This window comes from Podarcis filfolensis (assembly GCF_964270895.1).
Source record: "Podarcis filfolensis genome assembly, chromosome: 9".
Classification (NCBI taxonomy): domain Eukaryota; kingdom Metazoa; phylum Chordata; class Lepidosauria; order Squamata; family Lacertidae; genus Podarcis; species Podarcis filfolensis.
The window spans coordinates 59155831-59171673 of record NC_139610.1 but is presented as its reverse complement, the minus strand read 5'-3'; the positions used below and the strand labels follow the sequence as shown (position 1 = coordinate 59171673).

The following is a 15843-nucleotide window of genomic DNA, read 5'->3' as shown; positions in this document are numbered from 1 at the left end:
GAAAAAATGAGAGTAAGTGGTTTAAGGGAGATAAATGCAGTTATTACCTACCTGCTAAAAGTGCTTTTGTTTTGTTTCAGGTTTGGAAGAGGGAAATGTCCATCACAAGGCCTTACTGATTTCAGTGACCGTCTGTAGTGTCCTCCTAGTGCTTATCATCATATTCTGTTACTTCAGGTACGGTCCAGAAAAGCTTGGTTTTTCCCCCCTGGTAGCTGTTTCTTTCTGCCATTCATATTTCGAGCTTCTGATCTATACAGATGCAGTGGTTGGTTTGGAGATTTTATTTTAAAAATCCTATGTATCCTAGTAATGCTGAGGTTACAAAAATGTTACTGGGAGTACTGGTGGTGCGAATGAGCTTTGTTATCATAGGCTGCATTCATATGGCAGTTTATTCATTTTTCAAGAAATTTCCCTGTTAATTTCCACATTATATTTGAGCTTCCGCACGACGTAAAAGCCACTTTTGGAACTATACTGGAAGATTAGCACTAGTTTCCGTATTACTTGATTTTTTTTCTGGAAGCAAATAGCATGGACATGAGCACTAAACTTCCACTGTATTCCACTATAGCTCCAGAAGAGACTTTTATGTGTTGTTAAAGCTCAAATCGCTGTGGGTTAAACCACAGAGCCTAGGACTTGCTGATCAGAAGGTTGGCGGTTCAAATCCCCACGACGGGGTGGGCTCCCGTTGTTCGGTCCCTGCTCCTGCTAAAATAGCAGTTTGAAAGCATGTCAAAGTGCAAGTAGATAAATAGGTACCGCTCCAGCGGGAAGGTAAAAGGCGTTTCCGTATGCTGCTCTGGTTCGCCAGAAGCGGCTTAGTCATGCTGGCCACATGACCCGGAAGCTGTACGCCGGCTCCCTCGGCCAATAAAGCGAGATGAGCACCGCAACCCGAGAGTCGGCCACGACTGGACCTAATGGTCAGGGGTCCCTTTACCTTTGAAGCTCAAATCTAATGAAGAATTTAACAGTTAGGGAAAAGTCATGAAAGTGCATAGTGTCTTCAGCACAGACTGAGTTTCCAGTGGGAGGTAATGCAGAAAAGAAAAGTGAATGAAAATGGACTTGGAGTGGTATTTCAAGTAAAGCAAGGATAGGCAACTTAGCTAGTGCCAAGTTGGTTGGTTTGTGCACTGGTGTCCAAACTTTTTTCAAAGAGGGCCAGATTTGATGAAGTGAGGGCCGACTAAAGAGCCAACCAAACTTGTTGAGGTTTTTTTAGGATTTTACCCCAGGAAATAAACTGCCACAGGGGCCAGATTAAACCAACTGGCAGGCTGGATTATGCCCCCGAAACGGACCTTGGACATGCCTGGTCCATTTATGTCCCCTCTTTCCTCCAAGGTGCCCAAGTTGGTGTACCTTGGATGTAGGCTGATGTAGGTTAGGCTGAGAGACGGTGACAGGGGCCGACTTTGATTTTTCTAATTTTAGTGGCACCCCTGTGCAAGGCCAAAATTTGCCCGCCCCCATGCCTCTCACCTTCTGTTCTGCTTAATTCACAACATCACCTCGCAGCACCCCCTGGGCTTGGTGCTCAGTGCGGCAGAACCGGTCGCCCTGCCCTAAATCTGTCTCTGATTGGGACTGGCCCAGTGATGGGGTGGGGATTTGAACCCTGGTCTCCCAGGTCCTAGTCCAGCACTCAACCACTACACCACATGAGCTAGAGGCTGTAGGCCAGGGGTGGACCAAACACAACCAGCTAGGCTTTCCTATTTGGTCTGCCAGAGCATTCACAAGAAGCAGTGCCCACTCACCATACACCTGATACCAGATGATGAGCAGGTAAGGGTGGGGATTCAAAGGAACATCTGGGAACCTAAACTGGACTCCTGAAGGTTCTTTTGCTGGAGCAAGGTGTGCTCCCACCAGCTGATACTGGCTTTACTGGGAAGGACTGTTGCTGCTGGTCTGTCCCATCTTACTAATTCATCCTTCTTCAACCTGATGCCCTTGAGCTGTGGTCCACCTGGATAGCTCAGTCAGTAGAGTACGGGACTATTAAATCTTAGAGTTGTGGGTTTGAGGCCCACGTTGGGCAAAATATTCCTGCATTGCAGGGGGTTGGACTAGATGACCCTCAGGACCCCTTCCAACCCTACAATTTTATGCTTCATCACCCAAAACAACTCCCATCAGCCTCAGCCAATAAAGCCATGCTGTGGCAGCTGTAGTCCAGAACATGTGGAAGGCACCAGTTTGAGGAAGGTTATGGTAGCTGATTTTATATATTATAAAGTGGCAGATTGTGGGGGAAAGATATGGGGGGTGGGGTAGGCCACCCAGTATTTAAAGTTTCAGTGTGAATTGAGGTATTGAATAAGATTGTGTGTGTGTGTGTGTTTTTAAAAAACCCTTGCTACTGTACATCTAATTGCAATGGCCTGGGCACAAATTCGCAGAGATGAAAGTATTGCTTTGTTACTGAGGTTGCTGAAAATAGACGAGAAACGTGAAAGCTTTAGAGATTTTTTTTTAATATGCAATGCTAGTGGGAAATTAAACAGACTCAAATAGCAACTTTTGCCTGATGTTGCGACCACCCAGTGGTGCAGAGTCAACCTATGTTTATTTTCATACACAACTGCAGGTTTAAAAGGCAAGAAAGCAGACCTCGATACAGCATCGGGCTTGAACAAGACGAGACTTACATTCCACCTGGAGAATCCTTGAAAGACCTCATTGAACAGTCTCAGAGCTCGGGAAGCGGTTCTGGGCTCCCTCTTCTGGTGAGAAAGGAGTACTGAGACACGGAGACATATTAATGATAATAGCGGCATAGGAACAGAGCATCATCGCTATCTGCAGCCCTGGTTCTGCCTAAAACTTGGTGGCCCTCCAGAAGTTGCTGGACTCCCAACTCCCGCCACCCACGACCATTGGTCATGCTGTCTGGGGCTGATGGCAGTTGCAGTCCAGCAACATCTGGAGAGCCAAAAGTAAACCAGCATAAATGCAAAGGTTATCTGAATGCAGAAATTATGGCAACCAAAGTTGATTCAGCCTAAGATACAGTTAGCAAAATTGCTTTATTCCTTCAGCTTTTTTATTTGTTCCTAGAGGTTTGTTTTCGTTGCTTCCACTGCAAGTAGTGGCAGCAGCAAGCAACCTGACCACCATTTTGCATCCTGTACGACAGTCTTAACTCTGCCCTGCAGATGCACATTGTGGCACAAGTTTTGTAATTTGTAAGTAGGCTATCTTTTTTTGGGGGGGGGTACGTTTCATCACCTTTGCCAGTCTTCTCAGGAGCCTCAATAAACATCTGATGAACCCTCAAGGAAGAGGGACTGAAAACTACTGAACTCTGATTAGGATTGTAGTGCCAATATCTGCAAGAACACCTGCTCTGGTTAATGCTTAAAAGGCTCTCCATTTTTAGAGCTATAGCCAACAATTCATCTTCTGCCGATGAGCTGACTTGTTAATAAACTTGCTATCTCCATAACTTAACAGAGTGAAAAGGAAAGGTAGCTGTGCTGGTCTGTAAGATAATCTCTACAATCCGAAACATCATGCAGTACAGTACTTTTATTTGAATGTTCCAAGTTACCACAGGATAGTGAGCAACCTTTCACATTCACCTGAATACTTCATCAGGCTAGGTGTTAAGCAAACCAGGAGTACTGGTTAGCCTGTTGGACTAGGACCTGGGAAGCCCGGGTTAAAATCCCACTTGGCCAGGAAGCTTACTGAGTGATGATGGGCCAGTCATTGTCCCTCAAGTTGTCAGGCTTGTGGTGATGATAAAATGGGGAAGAGGAGATCTATGAATGCTCTTTTGATCTGGCAGGAAAGGTGGACTATATATATATATATATATATATATATATATATATATATATATATATTACTTCCAAGATTTTCCATGCAAATTAACATATTGTTTAACTAAAAGTACAAAAACTCCCCCAAAACATTACTATGGTTTTGCTTTTGAAAAAAGAGGCGAAAAACTTGGGGTGATAGAAATAAAATTTATTCCAGGTACAACATGTTTTGGAAGAAAATTCTTCCTTGGGAACACGTATCTGGCATACATTTCTTGCATTTGAGAATTACTGTTACAAATGTTTTCCAAAGGGAGGATATTTCCCTCCTGAAACACATCAGATCTGGAATCCTAATTTCTTGCACCTGGAGCTCTTTCCTTCCTTCCTTCCTTCCTTCCTTCCTTCCTTTCTTTCTTTCTTTCTTTCTTTCTGGTGGTGAAGATCCCCATTTTTGTGGTCGGTTTCCCACAACCTCATTCAGTGGTTGCCCAAGCAGAAGTGGCACTGTGATGAGTGTGGCTTGTTTATTTATTGAACAAGATGCATGTATTGCTTAAATCAATAAACCTCTGAGAGCTTTACATACAACAATATAAATATTAACTCACAAGAAAATTCCAGTGAAGTCAAACGTTAGAAACAAGTCAACATGGAATCTATCAAGAAATAAATAAAGCCAGCAGTTTTGCATAAATCTGCATAATAAAATTAAATGTTAAAATTACCATACATTTCTGGTTAGTCTTGTTTAAGTAAAAACACTTTTAGCAGGCACTGAAAACAATACAGCAAAGGACCTGCCTAGTGCTCATAGGGTGGATGTGACCATAGACTGCTTATCTCGACTTTTCGACTGCAGTGTTATGATCATCTGTCTATCAAACACTGAGCTCCCTCTGCTGGCGTTTTCTAGTCCTTGAGGGTGCTGTCTATCTGCTAGTAGCTTGTCTCAGCATTAGTTACTATAGCACCGTTGTCTTATATCTTGACAGGTGCAAAGGACTATAGCAAAGCAGATTCAGATGGTGAAGCAGATTGGTAAAGGTCGCTATGGAGAGGTCTGGATGGGGAAGTGGAGAGGAGAAAAAGTGGCCGTCAAAGTTTTCTTCACGACAGAGGAAGCCAGTTGGTTTCGAGAGACGGAGATCTATCAGACTGTTCTGATGAGGCATGAAAACATTTTGGGTGAGTGGCACAAACTAAAAGTAAGGGTCCTGGTTATTTAAGGCACCCCATTTTTTAATTCTGTATTTTGCAGCTGCATACATCCATAATTTTATTTGTATGCCGCCTTTCCTCAGGCGCTCAAATCGCCTTACAACACAAAAGGAAGGCATAACTACCATATAACAAAGGTAGTCGTAAAAAATAAATGAAACATTAAAAAGTACACAGCCAAACTGAACAATTTCCACGTATGTCACAAGATCCAAAATAAAGATAATAAAACAAAACGGCAAAAACCCAACAACAACACCCTTCTGCTCAAACAACACTCTAGCTCAGGCTTCCGCAAACTCAGCCCTCCAGAAGTTTTTGGCCTACAACTCCCATGATCCCTAGCTAGCAGGACCAGTGGTCAGGGATGATGGGAATTGTAGTCTCAAAACATCTGGAGGGCCGAGTTTGAGGAAGCATCCTCTAGCCCATGAATCTGTTCAACAGCCTTAGCTTTTGTAGCTTGAGGGAGTCAGTCAGTCAGTCAGTCAGTCAGGGCTCCGTCCTCCCAGGCCAGGTGTGAAAAGGCCTGTAAGGTCTGCCAAGACTCACAGCCCAGATGTGTATTCTGGAGTATTAAAAAGATGTACCAAAAGCCAAAGTTAGCAGTGGTTTCTTTTTGACAACTTGGTTTAGTCTTAGTCCTGCTTGCTGCTTGACCTTTCATAAACAAGGTGAGAAAACACCTGTATAGCAGCTCACCTCCAAATTCCGGCTTAGACCTGACATTGTTGAGATCACTTCCCTTAAGAGGAGCTGTGATTCTGAGGACTTGCAAGTTCAGGGATTCCTCATATATGCCCAGAGAAGGAAAAAGAAACCCATGCCTTCACAGTTTTCAAGGTCATAGATACGGTCTTCAACAATTGCTAATTTCAGTTGCTGTGCATTTGTTTTGTCCCACTGCTCAAATTCATTTGAATTTTAAAAACTGAACTTGGAACAATTTTCAAAATACTTGAGTTTTGAGCACTTGCGCACAAATTTCATTCTGCACTTTAATTTCCATGATTCTGATTCCAACAAATGAATGAGGGAATCATAAATATAGCAGTGAACTTCACATCGCTGTTCATACTCCTAAAATTGAATTTAGATTTTCAACTCCTTGTCTTTCAGCCTGAGTTTGTGTGTTTTGAGTTCAGGAATGTAGACCAGGGTTTCAAATTTGGCTAACGTAGGTAGGGCTATCCTTTGAAGTGTAACTTATGCCCCTGGTGCAATGATGGCCAAATTTGGCCCTCCAGCTGTTTTGGAACCTCAGTTCCCATCATCCCTGACCACTAGTCCTGTTAGCTAGGGATGACGGGAGCTGTAGTCCCAAAACAGCTGGAGGGCCAAGTTTGGCCATGCCTGTCCTAGTGCAAAGACTTGCTTGGTGGTATTCTAGGTCAACATAGTCTTGACCATTCACTGCAGTATCAATTCCACATGTGTCATGGAATGTGGAGCTATAGTAACTCCGCTGACTTCTCAGATTTCCAATTCGTACAAGCAGCATTGGATACGGCGTCTTCACCTTGGAATTCAAAAGAAATTGACTCTGTACCTTCTTTCAAAACATGCACAATGTTTGAACAGCCCTGTCTCCATTCCTCCTTGTAGGCTTCATTGCTGCGGACATTAAAGGCACAGGGTCTTGGACTCAGCTTTATCTTATCACGGACTACCATGAGAATGGATCCCTGTACGACTACCTGAAATCCACTACCTTGGATACAAAAGCCATGCTGAAGCTGGCATATTCCTCAGTCAGCGGACTGTGCCATTTGCACACTGAAATCTTCAGCACTCAAGGCAAGCCAGCTATTGCCCACCGGGACCTCAAAAGCAAAAACATCCTGGTGAAAAAGAACGGAACTTGCTGTATAGCAGACCTGGGTTTGGCAGTTAAGTTCATTAGGTGAGCAAAATACTGGGTTTTCTCGCTGAAACTTGGTTTGTGAACATGCAAAGGGAGTAGGTTTCAAAGGGGGCCTGGAGTTGGGATCTTGTGACAAGGAAGGAAACAGTGGATTGTTGCATGAGCTGTTTGTGAAGGTTAAGATTAAGACTGACTGTTTGAGATCATGGTGACCATCCCAACACAGAGTGAAACTCACACTCTGTAGCTGGAAATTATGGGGCAGGCAAGCCACATGCTAACTGGCTTCACACGCCACAAGTGGTTGTGGTACAGAATTGTGGTCAGCCACAAGGGAGGCTAGCATAGGTCGTTGGATCTTAGCCCTAGAAACTGATGCAGCTGAGTCAGATATGATGAGATACAAATAGAACTGTATGAATGGGAGGAAACCACTGAGATTTTTGGTTAAAGCTCACGTGAAGAACGTGGTGGTGCATAGGGCAAGCAAAATGCTCAGGAGATTGGAACAAGTCCATTTGAGGAAAGGATGCCGTCTTTGCAGCATTTTAGATGACGAGTGGGGAAATGCAAATAAGGGAGATATGATAGAAGTGCATAAAGAAAAGCGGATAGCGGTTTTTCTCATTCTTGGTACTGGAACTCAGAGTCATCCCAATGAAGCTGTGTGCTGGAGGATTGAGAACAGACTAAAGGAAGTACATAATTCAACCATGGGAGCCGCTACCACAAGCTGCAGTTATAGCCATAGCTAGTTAGATAAATGCACAGAGGATAGCTATCAGGACTACGAGTAATGATGGCTTTGCTATATATTCCTTCCAGTAGCACCTTAGAGACCAACTAAGTTTGTTATTGGTATGAGCTTTTGTGTGCATGCACACTTCTTCAGGTACCTATCTGAAGAAGTGTGCATGCACATGAAAGCTCATACCAATAACAAACTTAGTTGGTCTCTAAGGTGCTACTGGAAGGAATTTTTTTATTTTGTTTCGACTACGGCAGACCAACATGGCTACCTACCTGTAACTTTGCTATATATGATCTCCAGTACCAGAGACTTTGCTGGAGATTAATGTTGCATGTTTGCCATGCTTGTGAGCTTCTCATAAGCACTGTGAGAGCAGAATGCTGGGATAGACAGGCCTTTAGGTTGATCTGGCAGGGCTCTACTTACGTCCTTAAGGAAAATAAAGTATCTTTCAAGAGAGTTGATTTCAGTGCCCTACCTTTTGGGTGTCCTCCATGAATGGCTGAGCAGCTAAAGCAAGGGGTGCCAAACCTGAGCCTACGAGGACACAGGAAGTGGCTCACTAACCCCAGAAGCTTTTATCTTACCTCGTGAACTGACTGGGAGATGGTATTCCTCTGTCTGCTCTTCAGTGAGGATCTCATCTCCACCTCCTCCCCTCATCTCCTCCAGCAGGCAAGCCCAGTGGTGCCTGAAAATGCAGCATGGGATGTGTGTAGCCTGCAGGGCACTGCAACAGCCACCTCCCTCCTGGCTGCACCCACCCAGCTGAGGGCCCCTGCCCAGGCTCGCCTTCCCTGGTTTGCTGCTTGCCCTGCTCCCATGGGCAGCTAGCCCTACCTCTGTGGCATCTCAGCCCACTCCTATGAGGGCGCCCTGAGCACCTAGCTACACTGCTGGTGTGTGTGTGTGAGGGGAGATGCATTCACCAGGCTGGGGGCAGCCGAGTGGTGCAGCCGCCCACTGCTGGCACCCCTTAGCTCCTCCTTCCATGGGCCAGGTGCTTTTAAAGCCTGCTGGCTCTTTGCTGTGATGTGCACCTGGCAGCCCTGGTTCTTGGCCCAGCAAGGGGAGGAGAATGGCGGCACAAAGGAACCCTCTCCTCCGCCTCCACTACCCGCCTGCCTGCCTCCCTCTTTGAGAAGTGATGCCACAAGTTTTGGGTGCATGCGTTCACTCCCCTGCTCCCCTTGGCTCTGTTCTCTCCAGATTTTAAGCCCTTATGGCAGATTAAAAATTTGGGACCCAGAAACTGTGGCTTTAAAAGTCTGTTAAGGCCTGAATAAAGACTCTCTCTCTCCTTTTTCTGCTCTGCCTCAGTTGATTTGCACGCAGCCGGTGGGGAGGGGGCTGCCTTTTGACTTTCCTTCTTATAGATCTTCCTCGTCCCACTCCCCAAAGTCTCGCAGCTAAGGGGGAGGCAGTGGGCAGGCTCCCTGCAGGCTCCGCCTGGTGGGCGATTTGCCCCATGCCCCTTGGGCGGCTCATCCCCCCCTTGTGTGGCGCACGCACACAGGGGCGCACCCCCCCCCCCCGGAGTCTGAGCGGCTAGCTACACCACTGCCATCCTGGAATTTTTCCAAATTAAGAACTATATATAAATGAACCTAATAAGATTAATAAACATATTTAAGCATGGGGAACTGAGCCCTGCTAAGAAAACAACCTTTCAGGGAAATTGGACTGCTATCTTTGGCACGGGAGTTTCATCTTAATGCTAATAAAATCTCACAAATGTTACCAGCAACCCCTGCTGAGTCTTATCACTGTTGTGTGTTTGCATTTGGATGCTTGAAGTATCCCCAGGCATGGAAGCCTCAAAACACAAAACAAAAAAGCCCCTGGTTAACAGTTAAAAACCTTTCTCTGAAAGGATCGTTTCCATTAAGGTTTTCTTTTACTTTGACCTTGCTCACAGATGGATTTAATTTGAGGTCCCTTTCTCTTCCACCTGCCCACCCTGGCCTTTCATATACAATTTAGTTTTAGGGGGGAAACACACTCATTTTTGTCTCCTTCTATCCACCACCTTTATCTTTCAGTGACACAAATGAGGTGGATATACCACCGAACACCAGAGTGGGTACAAAGCGGTACATGCCTCCTGAAGTCCTAGATGAAAGCTTAAATCGGAATCACTTCCAGTCATATATCATGGCCGATATGTACAGCTTCGGACTCATCCTTTGGGAAATAGCAAGGAGATGTGTTTCAGGAGGTAAATGCCTTACAGCACTGGCGCATGTCTCTACATTACTTCAATTCCGTGTGTGTGTGTGTGTGTGTGTGTGTGTGTGTGTGTTTTAAGAGAGACAGAGAAAACCATCCATTTCAAAGAACTGTTGTCGCTGAACTTATTTATTCCCATTTCCTTTCTGGTTGTTAGGACTCATTTTTCCCATCCCTGTAGGTCCTCATTTAGCCGCAAAGATTTATCCTCTCTTTTAATAGTCTCTTCTAAAGATGTAGTGTGTTTCATAATTGCAGTGGGAATTTGGAGCTCATTTATGGGCACTTCCAGAATTATAAACATCAGAGCTTAAACCGAGTGCACTCCCTTTGCTTATGTAGAGAAGGAATGGGGTTGGTTTTGCTTAGGTGCCGTGATTAACAAGGAGATTACGCAGGTATGATGCAAGAGGATCAGCATTAGCAGGTGTTAGCTAGCATTAGGAAACCTGTATTGAAAAGGCATTGTTGCCTGTATAAAATTAATTCCAGACCTGGCAAGACTGGCATTTTAAAACCCAGTTCCTCCACTTTCTTGTATTTTCCTCTGCTAGATCTCCTCTGGCTGATTGCTGTTTGCAAAGCTTTCTGTTACCTGTCTAAGAATGGCAATGCAGAGATTTCGTATGCTAGCCTCGAGGCATTTGAAGAAGGAAGTTGGCTTTTATTGACAGCACTTTGACTACAGGGAACCAGAGGGCAGACTTAAGGTCATCATGGTTTTGATCTGGTTTTTAACACCAAGACTAAGCCATGAGGTTTAGACAACGAAATTAGGAAAGTGCCTTGGAGCATACGCAAAAATCACCCTTCAATTGCACAGCATTAAACAACCGATTAGGTCTTTCCAATGTGGAAGGGTGAATTCCAGCTTGCTTTTGAATTTTATAAACTAAGCCCTGGGTATTAGTGGAAAAGATACCTACAGTTAGCCTGAGTTTTGGGACACAGGACATATGTGGGACAGGTCTGTGACATCTGGACCCACATGCTAAAATGGATCCAGCATCCACTTGGCTGCTTCCTGCTACCATATCCCAATGAACCTTCCCAATGAGCTTCGGTCTGTGCATGCCTATTCATTTGGGTTTTGATAAAGCATTGTTTGTAAACCTACCTGACACTGATACAGCTAACAAATGGCACATTTTCCAGGTATAGTTGAAGAGTATCAGCTTCCATATCATGACCTTGTTCCCACTGACCCTTCATACGAAGACATGAGAGAAATAGTAGGTATCAAGAAGCTACGGCCCTCGTTTCCCAACAGGTGGAGCAGTGATGAGGTAAGGAATCATAGAATTTTAGAGTTGGAAGGGGGGGACCCCTAAAGTCCAACCCCCTGCAATGTGCCGAATGTGGGGCTCAAACCCAGAAACCTGGGGTTAAGAGTCTCATGCTCTACCGATTGAGCTATCCAAGGAGAGAATACTTTCAAAACCTGACCCATTACATTTACCTCCTTTTGTCAGAATCGACTCGGGTGATTTAAGGAGGAAAAAGTCTTGACATTATAGGATGCTGCCTTTTGCAGTTGGTGTACCTATAAGGTCAGCTTTTTAGACTCAGTTCAGAATAAGCAAGTCCTTTGCAAGATGTTGATGTAAATCTGTTATCACCTAGTATTCTGGGCGAAAGAAGCAATGGCCGCTGGTCATTTTTTTGGAAATTCAAAGGGCAGCAGTTACCCAGATCTGTGAGTGTGAGCCTGTGATTGGCATGTGTTTTGGGTCTTGCCTTCCATTGTAGTGTACTGAAAGCTAAAAATATGGTAGCTTACAGATGGACTAGCTCAGCCATGCAGGCTGGCTATAAACCACTGTAAACCAGGCAGTACTGATAAAAGTTAGAAGCACCCGCCAACTATTTCTGCAATCTCAATTCTGCCCTCTCACCATACCAATTACATAAATTGCTGATCCAGCTCTCCCCCCCCCCAAAAAAATCTTCACTATCTTGGCTATTTGTGAAAATAAAATAAAAAGCAGCATAAGGCTAAACCACTCGAGCAGTGATGTGGGTTTTCTGGAAAACCTCCTGTTCAGATAACAGTAATTAGCATAGGGCAGACTGCTTTCAGAAAATTTTCATTTTGATGGAGAAAAATGCGTTGGAATTTTTTTCTGAAGCCTCAGGGAGTGGATGCATTTTGTTACGTTTATATTACCGTAATTAGGAAACAAAACAAAACTCAAAACTTTGAAACTTCCCAGCTTTCTTAATGCTATGTTTTCAAATGGATATTCATTGTTACTAATGAACTTACGAAATGGGATTTCCCCCTACCACCACACATCATTGCTTGTGACATATGCCATGCCTAGTGTGGCCCTTAAGAGTTTTTGATTAATTTGATTTTACTGATGTTGGAAGTAAATACTCCAGGAACAGCATTTACAGTTTGGTATTTGAGCCTCATTAAAAAGCAAATAAAAATGTCAAAATATTGATCTTCCTTTAAAAGCCACAGTTTATAACAGAACAGTTTCTTAGTGGAAACTAGAGTACTGAAATGTTTTAAATATACACTGAATGTGCACATCAACTCTTTGGTCTCTATAGCAGCTCAGAGCAGATTGTCACAATTTGCATTGCATCAGGCCATGGATGGAGTAACTTTGACACTAAATGCCTTTTCCTTGCGAGGCAGGTTCTGTCTGTGAGCTACGGTACACACTCAGGATGCAACTGATCCTGATTTTGCTCTTAGGACTTTTAAATCAGAGAAAGCCAACCTGGCGCCTTTCTGATGCTGTTGGACTGCAACTCCCATCAGCCTCAGCCAGCATTCCCAGTGATCAGATAGCATGGGTGTTATAGTCCAGGGATGTCCAACAGGTCAGTCACGATCTACTGGTAGATCCCTGGGAGGCTTTTGTAGATCGCAGTTGATCGCAGGCTCCCTTTCCTTAGCATTGGTAAAATCGAAACCGCCCCTCCCTCCATTGTTGCATGATCTGTGAACGAAAGACTCATTGAGGCTGTTGGTTTCCCCAGTGATTTGTTGATGAGCAGCTGTTCCTCTTTCTCCCCCAAAACTCTTAAAAATAGGACTTTCCTTCCCCAAAAAAGGTCAACAACTTTGACTTGAACCCCCCAAAAACGGGGGTAGATCACTGCCAGTTTTTTATTCTGTAAGTAGATCGCAGTCTCTTGGGAGTTGGCCACCCCGTTATAGTCCAACAACATCTGAAGGACATCAGGTTGTGAGAATCCTGGTCTAGTTTGATCTTTAGAGGGTGTTGGGGTAGAGCAGCTCAGCTCAAGTCCAAGCCATGGCTGCAAAGAAACAGTGTTCCCTTGCATGCATGTCTGTTTTAAACTGCACCTGCAAAGGAAGAAAGGAAAAGATGGTTTCCTTTGAAGTTGAGTCACCTGATGTCATGGTAGCACCAGATGATTGACAGATGGGTCGCTTCACCTTCCTCTTGAAGTAGCCCCCAGGAGGATGCGGGAGCTCAGGATTTGACCTGCCACACAGGTCCTACTCCTGGCCCCTGTACTAATGGGAATTGTTGTCTAGCAGCGTTTGGAGGACTACAGGTTTCTCACCTCTGATATTATTAATTAATTAATATGCTACTTACCGTATTTTTCGCCCCATAGGACGCACCGCCCTATAGGACGCACCTAGTTTTTTTGGGGGGGGAATAAAGAAAAAAATATATTCCCCCCCCCCCAGGCACGGGGCTGGCGCGGGGGAAGCCCGAGCTTCCCCCGACCCCAGCCCCCAGAAGAGCCTGCTATCTGCAAGCCTAGGGAGCCGCGCCGGTCTCCCCAGGCTTGCGGACAGCTGTGCGAAGCCCGGGCGCACTGAGGCTTCCTAATGCAGGCAGCTCTGGGCAACCCTCCGGAGCCCGGCGCAGCTTGACGCCGGGCTCCGGAGGATCGCGCAGAGCTGCGCGGACCCCGGGAGGGCAGGCAGCTCTCCGCGACACTCCGGAGGCCGGCGCGGGTTGGCGCCGGGCTCCGGAGGGTTGCGCAGAGCTTCCTGAAGCCTGTATTCATCCCATATAACGCACCCACATTTCCCCTTCATTTTTGGAGGGGAAAAAGTGCGTCCTATAGGGCGAAAAATACGGTAATTGCCAACTGCTTCTAAGCAGTTTACAAGTATAAAACCGATTTCAAAACATTTAAACACACATAATTGCCACTAAAACAATTTCATGAAAATAGACACCTGTGGTTTGAAATGTGCAATGAAACAAGCCAGTTAAAACCGGGGGTTCAGGTCCTGAGATAAGGGGGCATGCTTGTCTAAAAGCAGGTGGGTCTTCCAAGTGCCCATGGAATACTAGTACATTACATTGTATACATGGCAGTGTGCATAATCTTACGAGTATGTTATATGCATGTATATACGCTGCTTTGTGGGCCCCACCAATAGGGTACTAGTGTCTGTAAAAAGGGAAAGCAAATTGGGAGGGGAGTTGAAAGCCTGTGTGTTAGTCTTCTGTCTCTCAATTCCACTTTTTGTCAATTAATATAGGAAATTGCTTTTCAAAGCTGTAGTGGTATTTTCCTTTAGGGGAGGGAGGAAGTTGCCTGAACACTTTCCACAGAGAATTTATAATGAAGCAAAATTGTGTTTTGGAATCAGTAGACCAGTAATTGATGTACCGCAGACAAATCTTCCGACAGTTATGGTGATGCTATGCAGAGGTCATTAATCTTGTTAAGTGGTACAGTGTAATGCTATTATTGTAGGAGGCAGCTGTGATTTGGGAATAGCAGTCTTCACTTAAGTATTCTGCAATTAGATTTAAAAATACTTAAATGGCAAGAGTTGTAAACAATATTGAGTGCGTTGGGGAGGGTCGCAGAGGGGGGATGTAAAAAAAACAAAAACCCAAAACACCATACACACACACACACACACCCCAGGAGAAAAGAATGATCTAGCAAAGCAGATTGAGAAAATTTGGTATATGGCCCACCACAGAATAAAAAGAGTTTTGAGGGCACCACTGACTTCCTACAGTAACTTACTATCCTTCAGAGTGCTAACCCATTCTTTGACTTAAAGTAGCATAACAGTGAAGCCATGCATCCTGTGCTGCAGTAAGAGCTGCTGTACATGACTCTCTTCCATTCATTAGCAGAGTGCAAAGATGAAAAACCTGAAGCAAGGTGGGGTGTTTTATACACACACACACACACACACATTTATGGATTAGGGGATATAAATTAAGGGGATATGTGTGTGCATCCTGTGGAGTGAATGCAGGCTCCTTGGCTTCAGCAATAGCAATGCGAAGCCTCCGAAACACAGAGGGAGCGCTCCATCTGCGCTCCGGAGGCTTCGCATTGCTTTCGCTGAAGCCTGGAGAGCGAGAGGGGATAGCCACCAGAAGCCTCCGGAGCGCAGCGGGAGCTCCCGCTGCACTCTGGAGGCTTCGGGTTCCTTTTGCTGAAGCCAGGAGGGCAAGACTCTCCTGGCTTCAGCAGAGTGGGAGAGCTGCGCTCCGTTTCTCCTGCCGCTTTGCTGAAGGGGCGCTGAGCAGAGAGGGGGATATTTTTTTTTTCTTGTTCTCCCCCTCTAAAACAAGGTGCGTCCTATGGAGCAAAAAATACGGTATATATACCCCCATATCCATTAGCTATGAGGGTATGTGACTGTTTTGCTTGTTTCCAATTGTTCTTACATGTTTGATTTTATTTTTAATTGTATTGTTCTACTGCTTTGACGGTTGCTGGCCTGGGCTTCTATCTATCCATCCATCCATACACAAACACACACATACCTGCAGTCTAGCACACATTGCCTTGATCTTCTGTTCCTTATTCAGCAATGCTAGTGACAAGGATGATACAGCATCAAGACAAATTGTGCAGGTACAGGCTGTGTACACACCATACGTTTAAAGCACATTGAAATCTCCACAAGAATCCTGGGAACTGTAGTTTGTCGTGGGTGCTGGGAGTTGTAGTTCTGTGAGGGTTAACCTGCAGTTCACAGGAACCACTGTGGAGGAAACCATATGCTTGGT

The 15843-nt window shown here is 45.0% G+C and overlaps 1 protein-coding gene across 1 annotated transcript in view; it reads left to right on the top strand.

Annotated features, from left to right (window-relative positions):
• Positions 1 to 15843, top strand: part of BMPR1B (bone morphogenetic protein receptor type 1B) — a 79778-nt gene that overhangs the window by 58472 nt on the left and 5463 nt on the right. Inside the window, exons 5-10 of the mRNA XM_083571442.1 lie at positions 81 to 177; positions 2606 to 2744; positions 4781 to 4973; positions 6612 to 6909; positions 9664 to 9839; positions 11006 to 11136. Of these exons, the coding sequence (XP_083427568.1) occupies positions 81 to 177; positions 2606 to 2744; positions 4781 to 4973; positions 6612 to 6909; positions 9664 to 9839; positions 11006 to 11136 (1034 nt within the window). The remainder of the gene's footprint in view (positions 1 to 80; positions 178 to 2605; positions 2745 to 4780; positions 4974 to 6611; positions 6910 to 9663; positions 9840 to 11005; positions 11137 to 15843) is intronic.